This window comes from Candoia aspera, chromosome 1 (genome assembly GCF_035149785.1).
Source record: "Candoia aspera isolate rCanAsp1 chromosome 1, rCanAsp1.hap2, whole genome shotgun sequence".
Taxonomy (NCBI): Eukaryota; Metazoa; Chordata; class Lepidosauria; order Squamata; family Boidae; genus Candoia; species Candoia aspera.
The window spans coordinates 11,756,828-11,776,375 of NC_086153.1; the positions used below are offsets into that span (position 1 = coordinate 11,756,828).

Below are 19,548 nucleotides of genomic sequence, written 5' to 3' on the forward strand. Positions count from 1 at the left end.
CAAGCCCATCATCATCATCATCATCATCACCACCACCACCACCACCATCACCATCACCATTGTCATCACCACTGTCATCATCATCATTACTTCTGTACAACTATACATACCCATCATGCTATTCGTCTTCAGGCTATGCAAAGCAGAGAAAAAGGTTAAGAAGTAGTGAAGGCAGGTGGTAAGAGAGAAGAGAAATCTAACTAAAGCTATTTTACTCCAACTCCATCACTACATCTCTCTACAGCTTTCTATCCTTGCAAGCAATCTTTGCTTCTGAAGTATGTCAAAGACTGCAGATACCTCCCAGTTGCTGTGATCTGGGCAACCACATGCTAGCTTGAAAGATAAGCTCTAGATTAGAGATAGTAATCTAGCTTGCATAGAAGAGTACAGCATGCTTGGAGTAAAATGCTGCTGTGGCAAAGGTATAACCAAGGACGGTTAAAGTAGTCTACATCTTCTCTATCTAACATAAGCACTGAAGTATTACATGAAAATCTTCATTGACCAAAGCCATGATGGGCAGTGGAAGTCAGTATTCATGGAAATATTTGCTGTTGATATTTTTAATTGTTGTGGTGGTTACTAATGTTACGGAAGATGATTGGTGTGTGACCAATGCATTATGCTCCCATAAATTGAATTTTCATTCTTTCTATTGCCAGTGTTCAGAAATGAATGCCAATGAATATGCAGCCCCAAACAGCACCATTTGTCTAAATGTTTATGGAAAGACTCAGTATTTCAGAAGTGCAAAACAATCTGATGGGAAAAGGAAAACTCCTAAATCTTTGGAGGACTAAAATGTGAACAGCAGGGACTGGGCATCTCATACAGTGAGGAATGCTGTGGAAAGAAATAATTAAAAACTTGATGGGATAAGGAAAGTTTTTGAAAGAGCTTAAGAAGGGGAAAAGTTGGCTAAAATTTGGGGCAGGAGTATTCTGCACTGTAGCATTTAGCTGAAAGTCCCAGATATAATTTCTATCTTCCAATCACAATCTATCTTTAATGGGTTTTCAAGACACTGTATTCACTTTTCAGACAAAAAAGAAAGGATATTAATCTCTTAAACAAGCAGAAACAGGATTTCTCAATCTTTATATTATTCAGTTTGGAAAGAAATATCAGCCAGAGTGGTGATTGTTTCTGAACATTTGGAATTATAATTTCTGTTATCTGGGGGTTTGATTCTGTATCCAACTTAATTTTCCTTCCTTCCTTCCTTCCTTCCTTCCTTCCTTCCTTCCTTCCTTCCTTCCTTCCTTCCTTCCTTCCTTCCTTCTTTCTCCTGTCTTTTTTTTTTTATGAATTCAACCTACACTCTATTATCAGCTTAGCAAACACACAGAACTTGTCTTTCAAGACAACAATTCTCAAAACACAATTTAAAAGATCAATAAAACACTCCAAAGGAGATGATAAGCAGGAAAACAAAGGCCGGTATCAGTAAAACCAAATATGCTAGAGAAGAAAACAATGTTTTTAAAGCCTGTTTCAAAAGCCCAGATCCCATTTCTAACAAGTCTGAATAAACAATTGACTTCTGTATTGATTATGTATGCTCACTAGTAAAACTCTCCCCACTTAGCCATCAACCTGAGTATTAAATTATTATCTCTGTTTTGTTTTGTTTTTTAAATGAAGAGACATGTCTCTTCTCAAAAAAGCTGAAGGTTAGACCTGGTTAGCACTTGGATGGGAGGCCATTATGAAACCCAGTTCTGTAGCCTAGATGGTCAAGTAAAAAAATGATCTGGGAAGTTGAAAAATGGCAATGTTCTAGTCTACTGTGATTAAGAAAGCAATGCATATAAAAGTCAGCATCTAGCTGGATTTATTTCCATCAGGAAACCGCTTTTGGACTTTTTGCTTGTATCTGAAAAAAAATGTTTGAGTTTTGATGATTGGGTTGTTATAGTTTATAGAAATGATGTTTACTAGGGTTTGAATTAGAGTTAGAGATTTATGTATTGAGTGTTTGTATTTGTATGTGCTGGAAAGAGTCAGAAGCCATTCTTTTTGTATTTCTTTCTACCTATTTCTGCACTTTTTAGTTTGTCTTTTTTTTTTAGTTTTCTCTCTAATCTTTTCTATATTTTGTATTTTATCTGTATTTTGAAACTATATTCATTTATTCATTCATTCATTCCAGGTTCTCTTGTCTTGTCCATGTATCAAAGTGGTGCCAGTGGTGGTAGGGGCACTCGGGGCTGTGACTCCTCAGCTGGGAGAGTGGCTCCAACAGATCCCAGGAACCATGTCAGAGCTCTCTGTCCAGAAGAGTGCAGTGCTAGGAACAGCTGAGATCCTGCGCAGAACCTTCAAACTCCCAGGCCTCTGGTAGAGGACCCGAGGTTGAGGAAGACACATAACACCCATAGGGGTGAGAAGGGAACTGTGTGTGTGTGTGTGTATGTGTATGCGTGTGTGTATGTGTGTGTGCGTGTGTGTGCGTGTGTGCGTGTGTGTGTATGTGTATATATATTTGTGTGTGTGTGTGTGTGTGTGTGTGTGAGCAGCTAGCTGACTTTGGCTGATCTTGAACAGGGAAGTTGTGTTAGTATTTGGATGGGAGACCAGCAGGTGATAAGAGTATACTGGGAGGGGTAAAAAATAATTAAACAGGCAATTGCAAAGCACTTCCATGCTGTTTCCAAGAAAATGACATGGACATGTCCATGAAATCCCTAGGAGTTGGAGTTCAGTTTGAGAGAGTTTTCTTTACTTGCATATAGAAAAAAATCTCGTAGGGGTATGGATGAGTTACCTCTTGTAGCTAAGTATTGCACTTTTATTTATTTATTTGTTTTGATTTCTGAAAATGTTGTCATTGGAACGAGGGTTGAGAAAAAAAGTAATAAAGCTTATCTGAGGAGCCTTAGGGAATATTTAAAGCAAAACACTTGTGTGAAGCCTATCAGAGACTTAACCTAACCATTTGGCCATTTGTCATTAGGCGACAAGGCAGATGTGGAAGCCCACGTATGCTGACCCACCTCCAATGGCAGGTTCCATGCGATGTATACATGAGACTTGTAGTCATCCATCCACACCTCAGCTACCCGCAGTGCATTCCTTTTAGTGTAGAAGCCAATGTTATTGTTGTATGGCTTTTTCTTGCGTTCAATATGGGCCACTCGAGAGCAGGGGAGGACTTCCATGCTGCCGCCACAGAGCCATACCTGGACAGATGGAGAAAAGGGAGAAAAGACAACTACAGAAAGTCAGTGACTGGAAACACGCCATATTCATGCACATCCTGAGATCTATCACTAGCCTCCCAGGTGGTACCTTCCAGATCCATGTTTCTTCCCTAGGACATCTGGCAAATTTGGACCATATCATATAAATGAGCCGAGCAAGCCATGACGGCACCAAAAATGACAAATATGTATGGTGTCATCATGACCTAAGCTCTACCCTTCTGTACTTGAATTATGAGCTCTTATGCAAGTATGCAAAGTGCCACATTTTCATTGCGACACCCCAAATCCTGTTTAGTCATTTGCCCAGAGGGGTGGGGGGAGAGAAGAAATTGTTCTCAGTAATAGACGATCAGAATGCACAGAAGCAATTATGGCACTCTTGAGACCCAGCCAGACCTCCTGTTCAATATGGGACCTACACGGCAAGCTGTGTTCCTGCTTAAATACCCGGGCTGTGCAGCACTTCAGATTCACGAACAAATGGAAAAAGGCACGACTGCTTTAAGGTGTTGCCAACAGGTGTTATGCTCCAAAGCACCTTTCTGGAAACCAAATCAGGCACTGTGTGGCCCTATTAGATCCTCCCAATAAAGAGAGTGCATTGTCTTTAGATGGCATCTGTCCCACTGTTGAGCAGCTCTTGCCATTTAAGAACTTGGCTTGATGCTACCCCAGATCTGTTCCCCACTTGTGTCCATCCTTTAGTTCTGAACTAATGAACAAGGGAGAATAAATCTGCCCCTTCTTCTGGCTGACAGTCCTTCAGATGTTTCAAGACAGCTCTCATAGCATCCCTTAATCTTGTCTTCTCAGCCTAAACATAGCCAGCTCTTTCCACCATTCTTTCTTAGATTGATTTCAAACACCTCGGCATCCTAGATGCTTATCTCTGGACCTTCAGAAGTAATCACTAAATGTCACAGCTTTAAGCAACTTTGATCTTTTTGCTGACTAGCCCAGTAGAGGTATCAGGCTATAGCTGGGCCAATATTCTGTTCAGAACTTCCATTAGAAGGTGATTCAGCCCATGTAATGATCTGATTTGAATGCCCAAATCAAAGCTCTATTTATTTATTTAATTTCTATAGCCACCCAGCAAGTGACTCTGGATGGCATACAATCATAAAAACCATAGAACCCTTAAAATAATTCAAAGCAATTAAAAGTACGAAATAATTATACAGTATATGGTCGCCAAGTAAGCAATGCATGGATGTTAATATAGCCAGGAAACAGGGCCCTTAACACACTTGGGGTCCCAGGCCTGGGCACCTAACCAGGTCTTCATGGCCTTATGGAAGGCCAACAGGGTTGGGGACATCCTGATCTCTGAAGGGAGAATATTCCAGAGGGCAGGTGCATGGCAGAGAAGCTACACCTTCTAGTCCCCGCCAACCGACATTCCTTGGCTGACAGGGCCCATAGCATGCCCAACCTACTGGACCAAACTGAACAGGTAGAAACAACTGGGAGAAGACAGTCCCTTAGGTAACTTGGTCCCAAGCCATGAAGCACCTTGAATTGCACCCAGAAGCACACCGGCAAATTGAATCAGAGGACTCCAGATTGAACTGAAAAACCACATGCCCCTTTAAGCATTTTGATGGACTCTTATGCATGTGCAAAAGCACTTTTTCCAAAGAGAATTCTTGGAATTCTGAATTGGATCGTCTGAATCAAAAGGAAAATTCCAACTGGACTGATCTGGCTTTTCAAATTGAGTCGCCAATGCAGTGGTGGATGATTCATACCTTTCCAATCTCCACTAGACTGAACAGGGGGGAATTATCTTTTTCCTGACTGAGAATACCCCAAGACACAGCAACACTATCGTTTTTCTCCATGTAAGTGTGACATGCAACGTTTGTTGTGAAAGGTTTGTTTGTAACACCTTGGAAACAAACTGCAATTGATGATGATGTCAGGACAGAGGGGGCATTGAACAAAATACCCTGAGGAGGACACAGATACACACACACACACACATATATACACACAAACTCACACTGGCTATTTCATCCCTCTGTTTTGTCTCCCCTACCCATTTTCTCTTTCCAATGTTGTTTTCTCCACACATACTCTCCCCCGCTTCATTCTGTCTCTCTTATTATCAGGCATCTTACATTGCTGTCTCTCCTCTTTAACTTTTAAAAAGAGTTAGGCTGCAATACGCAGCAAAGCTGGACCTGCATCTGGCAACTTCTCATCTTAGAAAAGGCTCCAGCAGAAGGTGGATGGGGCAGACAGGAAAGCAGCTGAACTTAACTTTGCTGAAGTGGTGCTGAAGATGCATGGTGCTGCATTTGGAAGCTGTGTGTCTTGAGGCGGGGGGTGGGTGGGACCTGCCCCCTGAGTGATTACAGTCTGCATCCAAGGCCCGTGTTTCATCCTGCTCCTTCCTGGGAAATAAATTGCTGCTGTTCCTTAACTACAAAGCAGGAACAAAGGACTCACCTTTTGGATTCTGCAGGACTCAGCCTCAAGGTGTGTTGGGGGAAGATAAGACCAAGCAAGAATAAATACAGCCAAGTTTGTCTGACAATTACATGGCCTCAAATGTGCATGAAATCAAATGCAAAAGCAACTGGGGCAGACAACATGAATGTTGTAAAGGGGGGCGGGGGAGGAGAAGAACTGAGTGTCCAACACAGTTGACTTGTTCACACGGTTGCTATAGAAGTGATGGTGCAGTGTGCCAAAATGCATCCTCCAACTTGCTTCCCCCCTTCTGTTTTCTTCCCCTGAAAAATAGGCTTCTGTTCTTCTACCTGATTTTCAGGGTGTTCCTATTTGATAGCCATGAACAGGGAAGAATAGCTAAAACTTCCCTGTTCAAGAAAAGAACAGTACCTGAAACACCAGGCCAAACAAATATTCAACCAAAACTGGTCTTCAGATTTCAGCCATTTTTCCTCCAATTGCAGACTTCAAGATGTGTAACTCATTTTCAGGGGCCTTTAGGTGATGTTTCTGAGCTTCTTGTGTGCTTGTGAGGTGATGGAATGGTGTGTGGGAATGACCTTGGGAAATCGGAGGAAGAGCTGCAGACTAGATAACCATCATGCAAAAGATATCGCAGCCCACAGAAGTAAGAGGGGTGTGGGAAGTGTCTCAGAAGGGTCCCTCCCTAGTTTTCTAGAATGTACAAAAAAGTGGGAGATTTGTAGTTTCAGACTTGCAAAATTCCATTACTGTAACCTTACAATAAAAGTAGTGCTGGTACTCATGGCTTGTGCTTCCTGTCTGGACTAACTCAAAGGGCTGACAGGTGTCCAAGGGCTCTGGTTATAACAAGTGGCAGCACCCAGATGACTGTGGCTGATCTCAGAAATAAAACTTCAGAAGGATTAAGCCTGGATTAATACTTGGGTGGGAAAAGGAAATCCCAGGATTGCAGGGTTAAGATAAATTGGGAAGTTGAATTATATCCCAGAAGAAGGCAAGAACAATAGCAAACCCCTTAGAACATTGCCAAAAGCCCTGCATGGTCCTGTCCCTGTAGTTATCAGGAGTAAAATTCAATTCAAAGGATATTGAATTGAATATCATTTTTACAAGGGTTCTGACCTAGTGGCATAAGAATCTTAATCCCCCTCCAGCTTTGCTAGCAGTTCCTGCTCCCCATATCTAGATCTGAAATGGTCCCATCACCATAACTTCCCTAAGATTTCATGGAAGCCAGGAGCAATGCAGACCTGTCAAGCCGCTAGCATCTGCTCACAGCCAAGTAAGATAGACTCTCATAGGTTCTTATCGGCAAGATATACTGAAAAGGAAGAAGGGTTAGGTTACAGAACCATTGGCAACTGGCTACCTTCACTTCCTTGATCTTCTTGCTAACTGCTTATTGACACAAGGGGGAGGTGGCTGACTGTCTTCCTGATAAAAGAGTAATGGACGGATGTTCTGAACTTGTAATATTTTGCAAATCAGCATCCTCTTCCCTGAGGATTCTGAGAAGTCCATCACAAGACCACTGGAGTAGTTATTGAACAATGAAAACCTGTATACATATACCCATGGCTTCAAGCCATCTCCTGATCAAGGTAAAGGCAAAAATGGCATTGCTCATACAGGGGATTTCACCAAAATTGTGTCTTCCTTTGAATATAAAATTGCCAAAAGGGAAAAAAAAATGAAAATAGTCAAAAAGAAAATTTGGGGATTTTCCACCCCAATCAAACTGCAGGAGCATAGTAAGTCTAGATACTGATCTCCAGGAAAGTAAGACCTTGAGAAACAAGTCCATCCTCAACTATTAAAAATTCTACCCTTACAATAACAGTGAATTGTAACTCCCATCTTTCTAGCCTATGGCCATTTGCACAGTGGATAATTTGCACTGGATAAAGCTGGATATAGATTTAATTCATTAGGGCAGGTTACTCTAGCCCCAGTGTTCAAGGCTGACATCTACATTCTACTCTCCTTTTTATCACTAGGACTATAACAAAATGGTCTGTCCTTGAAAAAAACAGAAGTTCTATTCCCCGTCCCCACCCTGCTGCACCAACCACATTTTTCCCTAGAAAATCCCAAGAATAGCAACAAAAGCCTTGGAAGCCTTTTGTTGTTAGTTAGTTAGTTTTTTAGCACCCTAAATGGAAGAAACATGTAGAGATCATGAGGAATAAGTACAGAAAAGAGAGACTGTTTTTGTATCTCCTTAAGTGACGATCTCATCTTCTTGCATGCTAAAAAAAGACAATTTCTTGCATGAAGCATAAACTCTGAAGTTCTCCCCAAATCTTTCATACAGATATTAGCTGCCAGGAGGGTCTATAACTGTTGGCCTAATTTCAAAAGCCTTCTGCAAATAATCAATTGAGACCTCCTGGAATAGCAATCTCTCCTGCTTGGCAGCATCAGCAAGGGAAAAAAGAGAATGAAGGAGAGAAGACGGAGAAGGAGGATGCAGAAAGAGAGAGAAAAAGAGGAGTGTGAGAGATAATGGATAACCCCACCAGAATGATCAGGAAAATGGATATGCCAGAGGTGGAGAAAATACTTAACAGATCTGCTCACACCACCCAAGACAGAAATAACATTCAAAATGACCCAGATAGATTTCAGTAATAAGCAGGAAGGAACAGAAGGAAATTTTACAGAAGCCAAGTGCAAAGTTCTTCACTTAGAGAAGAAAAGTGAAATACACAGACATCAGATGGGGTGGTAAATGTGTTTGTGAAAAAGGTCATGGGCTAGTAGCTGATGATGCCTGTGCGAAAGCCTGTGGCTGCCAAGGAGGCAAATGGAATGTTTGGCTGGATCAGCAGTATAGTTTTCAGCTCACAGGAAGTAATGGGTCTATCTGATTCTGGTCCAGTTCTGGCCATGATATTTTAAAAAAGGATGCAGAGAAGCTACAGCAGGTTCAGCAAAAGGCAACAAAGAGGACCAGGAGACTAGAAATGAAATTAAGGCTACCACAACTCACTCCAATCTTAGTAGCCCAGATCTGATAGGTCTAAATGCAGCCATGTGAAGTGAAACACTCCCATGAAGTGGGAACATTTAGCCTTGAGAAGACAAGACACAAGGGAGATGCAGTAGTGTTTTTCAGATACCAGAAAGGATGGCTCATAAAAGTCAATATCTGCTCATTATTATTTGAGAAAGTAGGACACAGACTAATGAGTTTTGCAGGAAGGCAGATTCCCACTGGAAATTAAAACCAAAACCATTTCCTAACAGTAAATACAATTCAACATTGCAACCAATTATGCAGCAAAGTGGTGGGCTCTCTTTTCACTGGACATGTTCAGGTTGACACTAGGCACTTATCTGTATTGGATGCTTTGATTTAGTTTTCCTCCTTGAGCAAAAGATTGAACTCAATGGCCCTTAAACACCTTCTAAATCTCTTTCTATTACTCAGCTCTGGCTACTCACACTGCTTTCTTAAATTCAGATAAATCCCAAGGGAATGGATCATATAGTTGAAAGGGACCTTAGAGATCATGTATTCCAAGCCCCTGCTCCAAGAAGGATCCACTAGAGCAAGTCTAACAGAAGACTACCTGGTCTCTGTTGAAGACCTCTAAAGAAAGAGAATGCACCACTTTATTTGGCAGTCAATTTCATCCTGAGCCTGAACACGCTTCTTCTACTTTTAACCTATTAATTCTGGTTCTGCCCCCTGGCCCTCTAGAGAATGTCTACTCCCTCTTCTAGTGACAAGCTTCAGACGTTTGAAGAATGCAGTCATATCTCCCTTCAGACACCTTTTCTCTAAGCTAAACATATTTAGATCCTTTAACTGTTTGTTCCTCATGGGGTCTGGTTTTCAGACCCCTTAGCATCTTGGCTTGTATCTATCTATCTATCTATCTATCTATCTATCTATCTATCTATCTATCTATCTATCTATCTATCATCTATCATCTATCATCTATCTGTTTGATTTCTATAGCCACCCTTCTCAGCAAGTGACTCAGAGCTGGTTGTCCTACTCTGAACTCCTTCCATTTTGTCACTTTTCTTTTTGAACTGTAGTGACTAGCACCAGACATAGTATTCTAAGTGGAATCTGACCAGGATTCCTTCCTGTGATCTGGACTCTGTGTTCCTATTAATGCAACCCAGGATAACATTTACCCTTTTAGCAGCTGCTTCACACTGCTGGCTCATGTTTAAGTTGTACTTGACAAGAACATCTAGATCCTTTACACAAGAACTCCCGACAAGCCAGGTCTCTCCCATCCTGTAATTTTCATTTTTCCTACCCAAAGGCAGAGCTTTACATTTCTCCTGTTGCATTTCATACTATTCAGTTCAGCCCACTGTTCAAGTCTACCTAGATCTTTCTGAATCTTTTCTCTCTCTTTTAAAGTATTAACCACCAGCTTTGTGTCATCTGCAGGCTTGATCAGCATTCCTCATCCAAGTCATTGATAAAAATGTTGAACAGCAAAGGGCTCAGGACAGACTCTTGTGGTACTCCCTTCCACACTGAAGTCAAATCATTACCAAGCACCCTTTAGGTGTGATGATTCAGCAATTGTGTCTTATGATATTCTTCTTAATAAAATAGTAAAATATGGGCTAGATGATGCTACTGTTAGATGGGCTCATCCAATGCTATGCAGAAATCTAGATTAAAATCAGATTACCAGAGTACCAGACTTTTCTGTAGCTGATTAACATAGCAGTGCTACAATCTACTTTCCTCTTGTGGTGGACTTTCCTCTCCACTGATGGAATAGGAAGTTCATTCATTCATATCATTTATATCGCATCACTATCTAATGTGACTTTCAGCAGTTCACATAATATAAGATACCTTTCCATTAGATGGCTGCCATGGAACTGAAATGTACTAGCAGGGAAGCGTCCCTCCTGGTACTGCTAGCTACTTCTGAGAATCTTCTAAATACGGATAGTGAAAATCCAGAAGAAACTTACAGAATGGATTTGTACTTGCACCCTTTTCCAGCTTCCTAGTCATAGCTTCAGAAAACAATCCTTTTTAATCAACCGTTTCAAAAATTAGAAACAAGAGTCAGGGTTCAGACAACATATTGCACTAGGTTTAAATAGATTTGGTAACTGAAGGTTCAGTGGCACTGCTTTGGCTATATATATCGCTTGCTATTTGAAGAACTGAGTTCAGTATGTATGTATGTATGTATGCATGTATGTATTTATTTTCTATCTTGCCTTTATTATTTTTATAAATAACTCAAGGTAGGGAACATCCTTATTACTCTTTCCTCCTCCTTTTCCCCACAACAACCCTGTGAGGTGAGCTGGGCTGAGAGAGAGGGACTGGCCCAAGGTCACCCAGCTGGCTTTTGTGCCTAAGGCGGGACTAGAACTCTCATACCACGCCTGATTGGCTCTTGGGTTGAGAGAGGGGGACTGGCCCAAGGTCACCCAGCTGGCTTTCGTGCCTAAGGCGGGACTAGAACTCTCATACCACGCCTGATTGGCTCTTGGGCTGAGAGGGGGACTGGCCCAAGGTCACCCAGCTGGCTTTCGTGCCTAAGGCGGGACTAGAACTCTCATACCACGCCTGATTGGCTCTTGGGCTGAGAGAGGGACTGGCCCAAGGGCACCCAGCTGGCTTTCGTGCCTAAGGCGGGACTAGAACTGGGGCACCTCATCGTTCTGATCCAGATGGGTTTTCAGGGAAATTATGCTTAAGACATAATACACACAAGCATTATGAACTGGATAAATTTGCATTCCAAACTAGATAACTACAGATTTCAACCAGTTTTTAGACAAGAACTTCAAAAAAAAATTGCTTTGCCTTATTTAGGAAAGCAGAATGCCTGGAACAATGTTTCATACTGAACATGAAAAAGTGCCTCAGATGTGCTGCTGCTTTTGTTTCTTTAAAAATTAGAAAAAATAAACTTTGAGGATATTTTAATTAAACATGTATAACAGAAATGAGGAAATCCGTTTAACTAATTCATATTATGTTTAAAATGACAGTCACATTCACACTCACATTTGTTCCACTCTGTTTACCCCCTTTTAAAAAAGTGGATTGAAACCTGTATACTTTTTAGTTTCTTCTTTTAATTTTGGCAAGTCATTTCTCCCAAAGATATATCTCTGTGTGTGTCCCCATGTGTGACTGAGAAAGAAAAATGTTGTGACCAATCTCATTCTGTGTTCATTTTTCTCTAATAGACACATTTTTGGATCAAAAATTTGCATTGCCAAATTCAGAAAAATGAAACCTTTGTGCAGTTGTGTTCTGAAAGGGAAATGCAAAGCAGACTAGTTTGTATTAAATGCAAACTGGACAAGTTCATCTGCACTTCTTATAACTACAGGTAAAGATAAAACCTTCACTAAGCTGATTTGATTCTGCTTGGCTTTCTGAAATCAATCAACGAAGACCACCTACAGTAGGTACTGCCACCTAGTTGGGCTGAATGTCTAAACTGCTGTCATTTATCTAGTGTTTCTTCTCACCAGTACTTTGAGGTGGTACAGGGTTTTTAAAATAGAAATAAAACAGGAATGTATATATGTTTATGTATTACAGCAAATTTTCTAAAAACCAACCTGTCAAAATATTTTTTAGCATATTCACTGTGGCTTGCTAATTATACCAGATGGCTCTTGGAGAGGGTGAGATAGATGTCTCACATTTCTCCTCACTTATTCCATTGCTGCATTATGCAAAAGCACTTTTCCCCTACTCATTATTTCCATTAAGTGTGAGCAAAATAAAGAGAAAAGTCCAAAAGAATGTCTGTTGAAGGCATGAGGCTTTACAAAGACCACTGCTATCACAGCAACTGTTGAATCACAGCCGGCTGGAGTAAACAAACTGAAATTGTATCTGAGAAAGACAGGCATTTCAATTACTTTCTATCCCTAGTTTGATGGGGTAATCTTGGAACAGATCAGCCATATTTGTCTGGCCTATTGTTAACTGATTTGCACATCACGGGCAGGAATGGATTCTGATACACAAGAAGACAGGAATATGTGGAGGTGACTACTTGTCTTGATGGACTGATTAGCACTACCAATGTCCACGGAATGATAAACAAACAAACAAAAAGTTCTTTCGAGTTTGGAATGAAACAGCCTTACTCGGATATGCTGAATGGGGGTCATTCCAAAGGATGGAAATTGACTGACATACAGACCAAGGGGATCTTGAAACACATCCCTTGCTTCGTTGTTTTGTGGGGCCACAAAGGTGTGCATCTGTGAGTCTCCTGGTGCCTCCTTGGTTGTCTGCTCTTCCTAAATTAAAGAAACCCCACAAGAAGGATTCCATCATGGAATGGAATGGTGAAGGCTGTTGGAGAGAATCACAGAATTATAGGGTTGGAAGGGACCTTGGAGGTCTCCTAGTCCAACCCCCTGCCAAGGCAGGAATCCTCATACCATCTTGGACAAATGGTTGTCCAATCCCTTCTTGAAAACCTCCAGCGATGGAGCACCCTCAACTCCGGGAGGCAAGCTGTCCCACTGCTTAATACTGCCAGGAAATTCCTCCTTATTTCCAGGGTGGATCTCCCTCTGATCAGCTTCCACCCATGGCTTCTTGTCCTACCCTTAGGTGCTATGGGGAATAGAAGGATGCCTTCTTCCCTGTGGCAGCCCTTCAAGTATTGGAAGACTGCTATCATGTCTCCCCTCAGTCTTCTCTTTGTTAAGGTAAACATATCTAGTTCCTCTAGCCGTTCTATTTTAGACATTCTATCTTTATCTGTTCTAGAAGATTGCCATTCCTGCCTTTTGTACAGGAACTCAAAATAGTGTTTACAGTGCTCCCTCCTTCAATTATCCTCTCTCAAAACAGCATCCTTGTCAGGTAGGTTAGGCTGAGAAAGAGTGACTGGCCAAAGGTCAGCCAAGGAGCTTTTATGACTGAGTGCAAACTAGAACTTGGTTCTCCCCACTCCTAGTCTAGCACCTTCAGCACTACACCAGGCTGGCTGGCTGTTCACAACCCCTGGTTTTCATTGCTTAAAACTGTGCAAAGAAAGACAAGACATTTATGCTGCCTTGTAACTAAGTACATTGCAACAACATCACCCTTGTGGCATTTGATTTTCACCAGTGTTTTCTTCTCTGGGAAAAAAAAATAGAATTTTCTTCTCTTTCTCACGAAGTGAGGATATTAAAAGAAAATGTGTTCAAGAATTTTGACACATCTCTAATACAAAAGCTACTGCTCCATCTTTTGATAGTTCTTTATCTTTCAACCACTCTTAGTGTAAACAGCTTTTCATAATCCTCAAAACCTTATCTTGGGCCCTCAGGATGCTTCCAAACATTCCCACCAAACTGAATTATAACAGTCAAGAACAGAGAAATCATTAAATACTGCAGAAGCAGTTATTTAAGTTGTTCATTGATTTAATTCATTTAAAATCAATTAAAGCATTTTTTTTCAATTTTTGTAGGGGTCCTTCTCCTTCCTATGGTCTATCACCTCCCACTTTTTCAAGTGGGCACTCGATAACAGCTACAATAAATGATCATAAGCAGGTATGTGCAAAACCTGCTGTTCCACAGAATGTTCTGCAGAGCTCTGGGAATCTCTGGAACATTCCATTTTCCTCTAGACCTCATTGATCTGGCCATTCCAGTTCCAGAAATTAATATTTTGACCCTGGCTGGAATACCATGACAGTTCAGAAAATTAACTTTGAGAAAGGTGCTGGGTCACCTTAAAAACAGCCAAATCATTGTGGTCTACAAGAAAAACAGAAAGTTTGGAGATTGCCCTGCATGCTAGGAATTACAGATATTTAATCCAAGTCTTAAAAAAAGATTGTATTCCTGAATAGAGTATGCTTTCAAAAAGCAAATTATACCAGGCTATATCAAGGCTCTAGGCTAGACTTGAAGTTGAAAAGGATCCCTGAAGAAGGCAGTAGAAAACCTCTTCCACAACTTTGCCAAGAAAACTACACAGATGTGTCCATGAAATAATCAGGAATCCAACTTGATCAGAAGGAGTCTTACCTTATGTTTCCAACCCTTGTGTGCCAATATCTATAGGCAGTCCTCATTTAATGACCACAATTGGGACTGGAATTTTGGTTGCTAAGTGAAGCAATTAAGCAAAGCTGACCCGATTTTATGACCTTTTTTGCAGCAGTTAAGTGAATTGCTGAAGGCATTAAGTGAACCACATGGTGTTAAGCAAATCATGTGGTTCCCCATTGATTTTGCTTGCCAGAAGCCGGGCGGGAAGGTTGAAAATGGCGATCATGGGACCGTGGGACCTGCGACGATCATAAATGCGAACCAGTTGCTAAGCCCCCAAATTGTGATCATGTGACTGTGGGGGATGCTGCAGTGGCTGTAAGTGTGAGGACTGGTTGCAAGTCATTTTTTTCAGCACCATCATAAATCTGAACCATCACTAAACATATGGTTGTTAAGTGAGGACTACCTGTAACTTGCAATTTCTCTAAAGTTGCTCCCCCTGCCAGAGCAACTTCTCTTTCTTTGCTTTGTTCTTTGGATGCTTGACAATTTCTTTCCTATTTCTCATAATGGTGTCTTACAACATATATTATTGAAGGTGACTGGCTGCCCAAAATTCTTTTTGTGCAGAAATTCAACAAGATACCGTCCCTCCTGATGATTTTCCTTGAAGTGTAGAAAGCCAGAGGGATGGAAACCACTGGAGAAATGCTTGTAAAATGAAAGACATACCATTCACCTATATACCCCCTAACCATTTTGTAACTAAATAAGTGCATCACACCATGAATACTCTGCTGATGAGAATTTCACCAGCATTCTCTTTTCTTTTGGGGGGGGAAAAAATTGCAAAGCTATTCTCTTTCCATCAAATTGAATGAGAATGGTAAAAAAAAGATGCTTGAATAGTGGTTACTATTAAATAGTGGAGGTTACTTTAAATAGTGGAGTCCTTTACATGAAATAGAACACATGGCCACTGTAAATCCAACTGAGGCTCCAAATATCTAGCCAGAGGGCTTTCAGAAGTGATGGAAACAGACCTTCAATTTTCAGGAGAATGGAAATGCTTGTAGCAAGTAAGGATTCAATTAGAGGGTTGGAATTACATCCCCCCCACGTTATATCTGCATGCAGATTGCACTTCAATTTCTGCTTGCAATTAGCAGAGTGTAAAGACAAGGAGGTTCAAATCCAGGCTCCTGAAAGCCAATCTAATTTTCTATAGATCCCATGTTTGCACCCTGCTTTGAAAGGAAGTGCTGCATCAATCCATGAGCCAGCCCAGCTGCTTTGACAAAAGAAGACTGAATGTGGTAGGTAAACCTGAGAAGTGGAAGAAAAGAGAGAAGAAATGGGAATGGTGAGCAAGATATGATCAGGGGTGGTTCGGACAAGCAGAATGATCTGGGCGGCAGGAACAGAACCAATTGTTTTGATAGTGCTGAATTATTTCAGTTTTCCTTATATTGCAAGATAGCAGATCCAGCTTAAGAATTCCTTCTAGTTCTGCTAATCAGGTCCATTCACTATGTCATGCTTTTTTTCCCCACCATTGTGCAGGTTTCTGGGCTTCTGAATGGGCCTCAGTGAGATCCTATAGTGTGCAATCATCTGCCCTTAATGAAGGCCAAAGCAGGAAATGCTCCCTAATGTAATTTTCACAGCCTCAAGTCTCTGAACCCACAGATAACCCCCGTTTGGCCATGCTGACCTTCCACCAACCCACCTGACTCAACGGCTATTAAGCCTCTTCCAAATGACCCCTTTCCCCACTGCTCCAGCGGGCTGCTCTTTCACACCCTCTGCAAAGTCATCCTCCATGACGTTTTGTAGTTGTGTTGGCTACAGTCCTACTCTAGTAGACGTTGGTCTCATCTTTCAGGCCTTTCTTTGGTGAAGGAAAGCTTTCTGTGTTTTCTCAAATGTTCCCATTCCAAACTGTGATAATAATGAGGATACTTAGCATCTTCCAACTGCATTTTTTTCTTCTCAGCAGCATTCATGCAATGGTCCTCAGAGCTAGGAGTTTTTCTTGGAATGCCTACTCTACTCACAACATTTTAGATGTCCAGATGTTAAAAATAAGATATAAGTGAGACTTCTCTGGAATCCCTTGAGGCCTTCAATCGCAATCACGTAAGTCAGGGATGAATGCCGATGCATCGTTTAGCCACTCCTGTGCCTAAACACTGTACTTGTAAGTAAAGGGAACATCAGAGTCAACTTATTTATTTGTATATCCTTAAATCTCTCACTCAAATTTGTGCTTACTGCTTCTTTTCTGCAAGTGAGCAAGCTGGAGATTGGCTTTACATCCTACCTCAAGGAAAGAAGGTAGAATATTGCTACAAAGACTTCTACATTAGCCAAAGATCCAATAGTAAAGAACCAGTGAGAATGGGAGGTGAATATTTTGCATGTATTTTGAGCACACTGATTTTCTTGTGCTTCCTTCCCATTATGTCCACAACCACTACAGCCTGCTTGAACAATATGGAAGGGCTGGTGATGTTGTAAAGCTTTACCTGTGCTCTGCTGCTACAGAGGCTCTTGAGATACTAGGCACTTCCTCAAGAAAACTGGCAAGACTCTGAATGAAGACTTCTAACCCAGTTGCTAAGCTTATATGCTGCCAGCATCACAAGGAAGGAGACTTGAGTGGGATTGTGGTTGGCTGGGTTACGGGTGAACCAAACTAAGGAGTGATAAAAGTGATGCATTAAGTCTCAGATTGATAATTCATCTGCTTAAAGAAATGAAATACAAGCACAAGGGAGAGGGAGAAGGATGAGGAAGAAGAGAAAAAAAAATTAAAAGGAAGAAAATTCTGCCCCTGACTGTAATAGCATCAGTGTATGCCCCAAATATTATCTGAGTCCTGTAAAAGCTTTTAAAAGGGTTTTTAAAGCTTTCCTCTGCATTTCAGTTATAGAAGGTGAAGCTCAGTTACCCCAGTAAAAAGGGGAAAGAATGGGATAGTTTAGGAAAAAGAAGGAAGGAAGGAGAGAAAATAGTCATTAATAAAACAGAACAAAGAGAAAAACATGAAACCATCACAAGAGGAAGGAAGGAAGGAAGGAAGGAAAGAAGGAAAGGAAGGAGAGGAGGGAAAAAGCAATGCCACCAACCCCATTATATTTGTTTTTTGTTGTTATAATAGTTTAGTGAACTTAGAGACAACCCTGAATCTTCAGGGAGAACTTGAAATATTTCAGAAGGAACCTCAGACTGCCATTACAGCCCTGCATTTGAGTCAGAGGAGAATAAAAATGTAAAAGAGATTACAACTGATTCAGAATCATATAATGGTCCTCTAGATAATCAAGTTTAACACATATACAAATATCAAGTATCCTGTTGTGATCATAGTTCAGAAGGAGATGGGGGGAAAGAAAGAATGGTACCCATCTATGATATAGAGCATAATACTTTACTTTTCAGTGACAAAACTAAGGAAGAAAAGCAATTCAGGTGGAAAATTTTGCAGGAGGAAGCTGACCAGATTTCATGGACATTTATAACCAGTGGCATCTGCAGGAAGTACAGGTAGTCCTCATTTAGTGACCATAATTGGGAACAGCAACTTGGTCATTAAGTAAATCTGTCACTAAGTGAAACTGTGACTGTGCTTATGATCTTACTTCAGCTTTCCTTTGCTTTACAGACCTGTGAAGATCATAAATGTAAGGACTGGCCACAAAGTTACTTCTTCATCACCATCATAACTGTAATTGGTCACTAAACAAAGCAGTTGCTAAACGAGGACTGCCTGTAGTCAAAAAGGACAAGATTGTGGCCATAACTGTGCAGCTGACACCTCACCCTATTTTTACATGAGTTGCAACACATGTAAAAGTGGAGTGGCACTTCAACTGTGTGTTTAACAGTTGACTTTGTTCACACACACACACACACATCATGGATGTGCCTGTTTGCAACTTTAGTTAGAGGTGAATACCACAACAGGAAATAGCCAGCTCTGAGGCAAGAAAAGGAAGCAGAATTATTTTTCATTATTTGGACAAAATAAAGGGTAGGATATTGGGCTGGAGATCTCAGCTTTATTTTCTTTCAGCTCATTATACAGAATCCTTTCTTTCGGTTGCTCTTTTTAAGCTGCGTTGTACAAGACTAACACTTTTCCTCCCAAGCTTGGGAAGTGCAGTGTATTTACTGAGAGTTTCATCAAGAAGGTTGGATGAAAGTTGGACGTGATGATCAAGTGTTTTAATTATACCATTTTTTTTCCAAGCAGAATGTCTGTGCGTGTCTTCCTAAGCAATAAACCTAGATGTGTGGTGTGTGTCTGTGTGTGCACAAAAACTGATTTCCTGACAAAGCAAGCAGCTGTTCAAATGCCCCCAGAGCATCACTAACAGAGTGTGTCAAGGAATGAAGCCAGTGATGTATATCATGCACAGCATCGCTCACAGCAGCCATTAAACTCTTTTATCTGGCAAAATGCAAAATACATGTTTGCTTTATCTGGTCCTTAACGCAGCTAATGTGCACCTGCAAAAATCACATGAGCCCCGAACGCACGACAGATATTTTTCCTTGATCCTCTTGAATCCCATGCTTGAGATTTTAATGTGTGGTTAGTCCCTGCTAGACAGGAGAGCAATGATACGTGTGAGTTTAAGAGAGGGGCAGATACAAAAAGGCAGTATGCTCAAAGTCAAATAATCCAGTTAATTAAAGATCTAGCTGGTGAATTTATACTTGCCTAGTTTTTGGTTAGGTTTTGTTTGTGGTTGGTTTTGGTGGCTTAGTGCAATCCCAACTTTTGGGGTTAGTTTATGGTTCAATACAGAATATTATGTGACCCCAGAAAACAGTTTCAGTGTCCAGGTTAAATGTATTATGTGCATGCAGCCAAAGAATTCTAAGCTCCAGAATGTAAGATGCATTCTCACAG

The 19,548-nt window shown here is 41.0% G+C and overlaps 1 protein-coding gene across 1 annotated transcript in view; it reads right to left on the bottom strand.

Annotated features, from left to right (window-relative positions):
* GALNT17 (polypeptide N-acetylgalactosaminyltransferase 17) overlaps positions 1–19,548 on the bottom strand; it is a 260,211-nt gene that overhangs the window by 21,931 nt on the left and 218,732 nt on the right. The window contains exon 7 of the mRNA XM_063297376.1: positions 3,000–3,185. Coding sequence (XP_063153446.1) covers positions 3,000–3,185 — 186 coding nt within the window. The remainder of the gene's footprint in view (positions 1–2,999; positions 3,186–19,548) is intronic.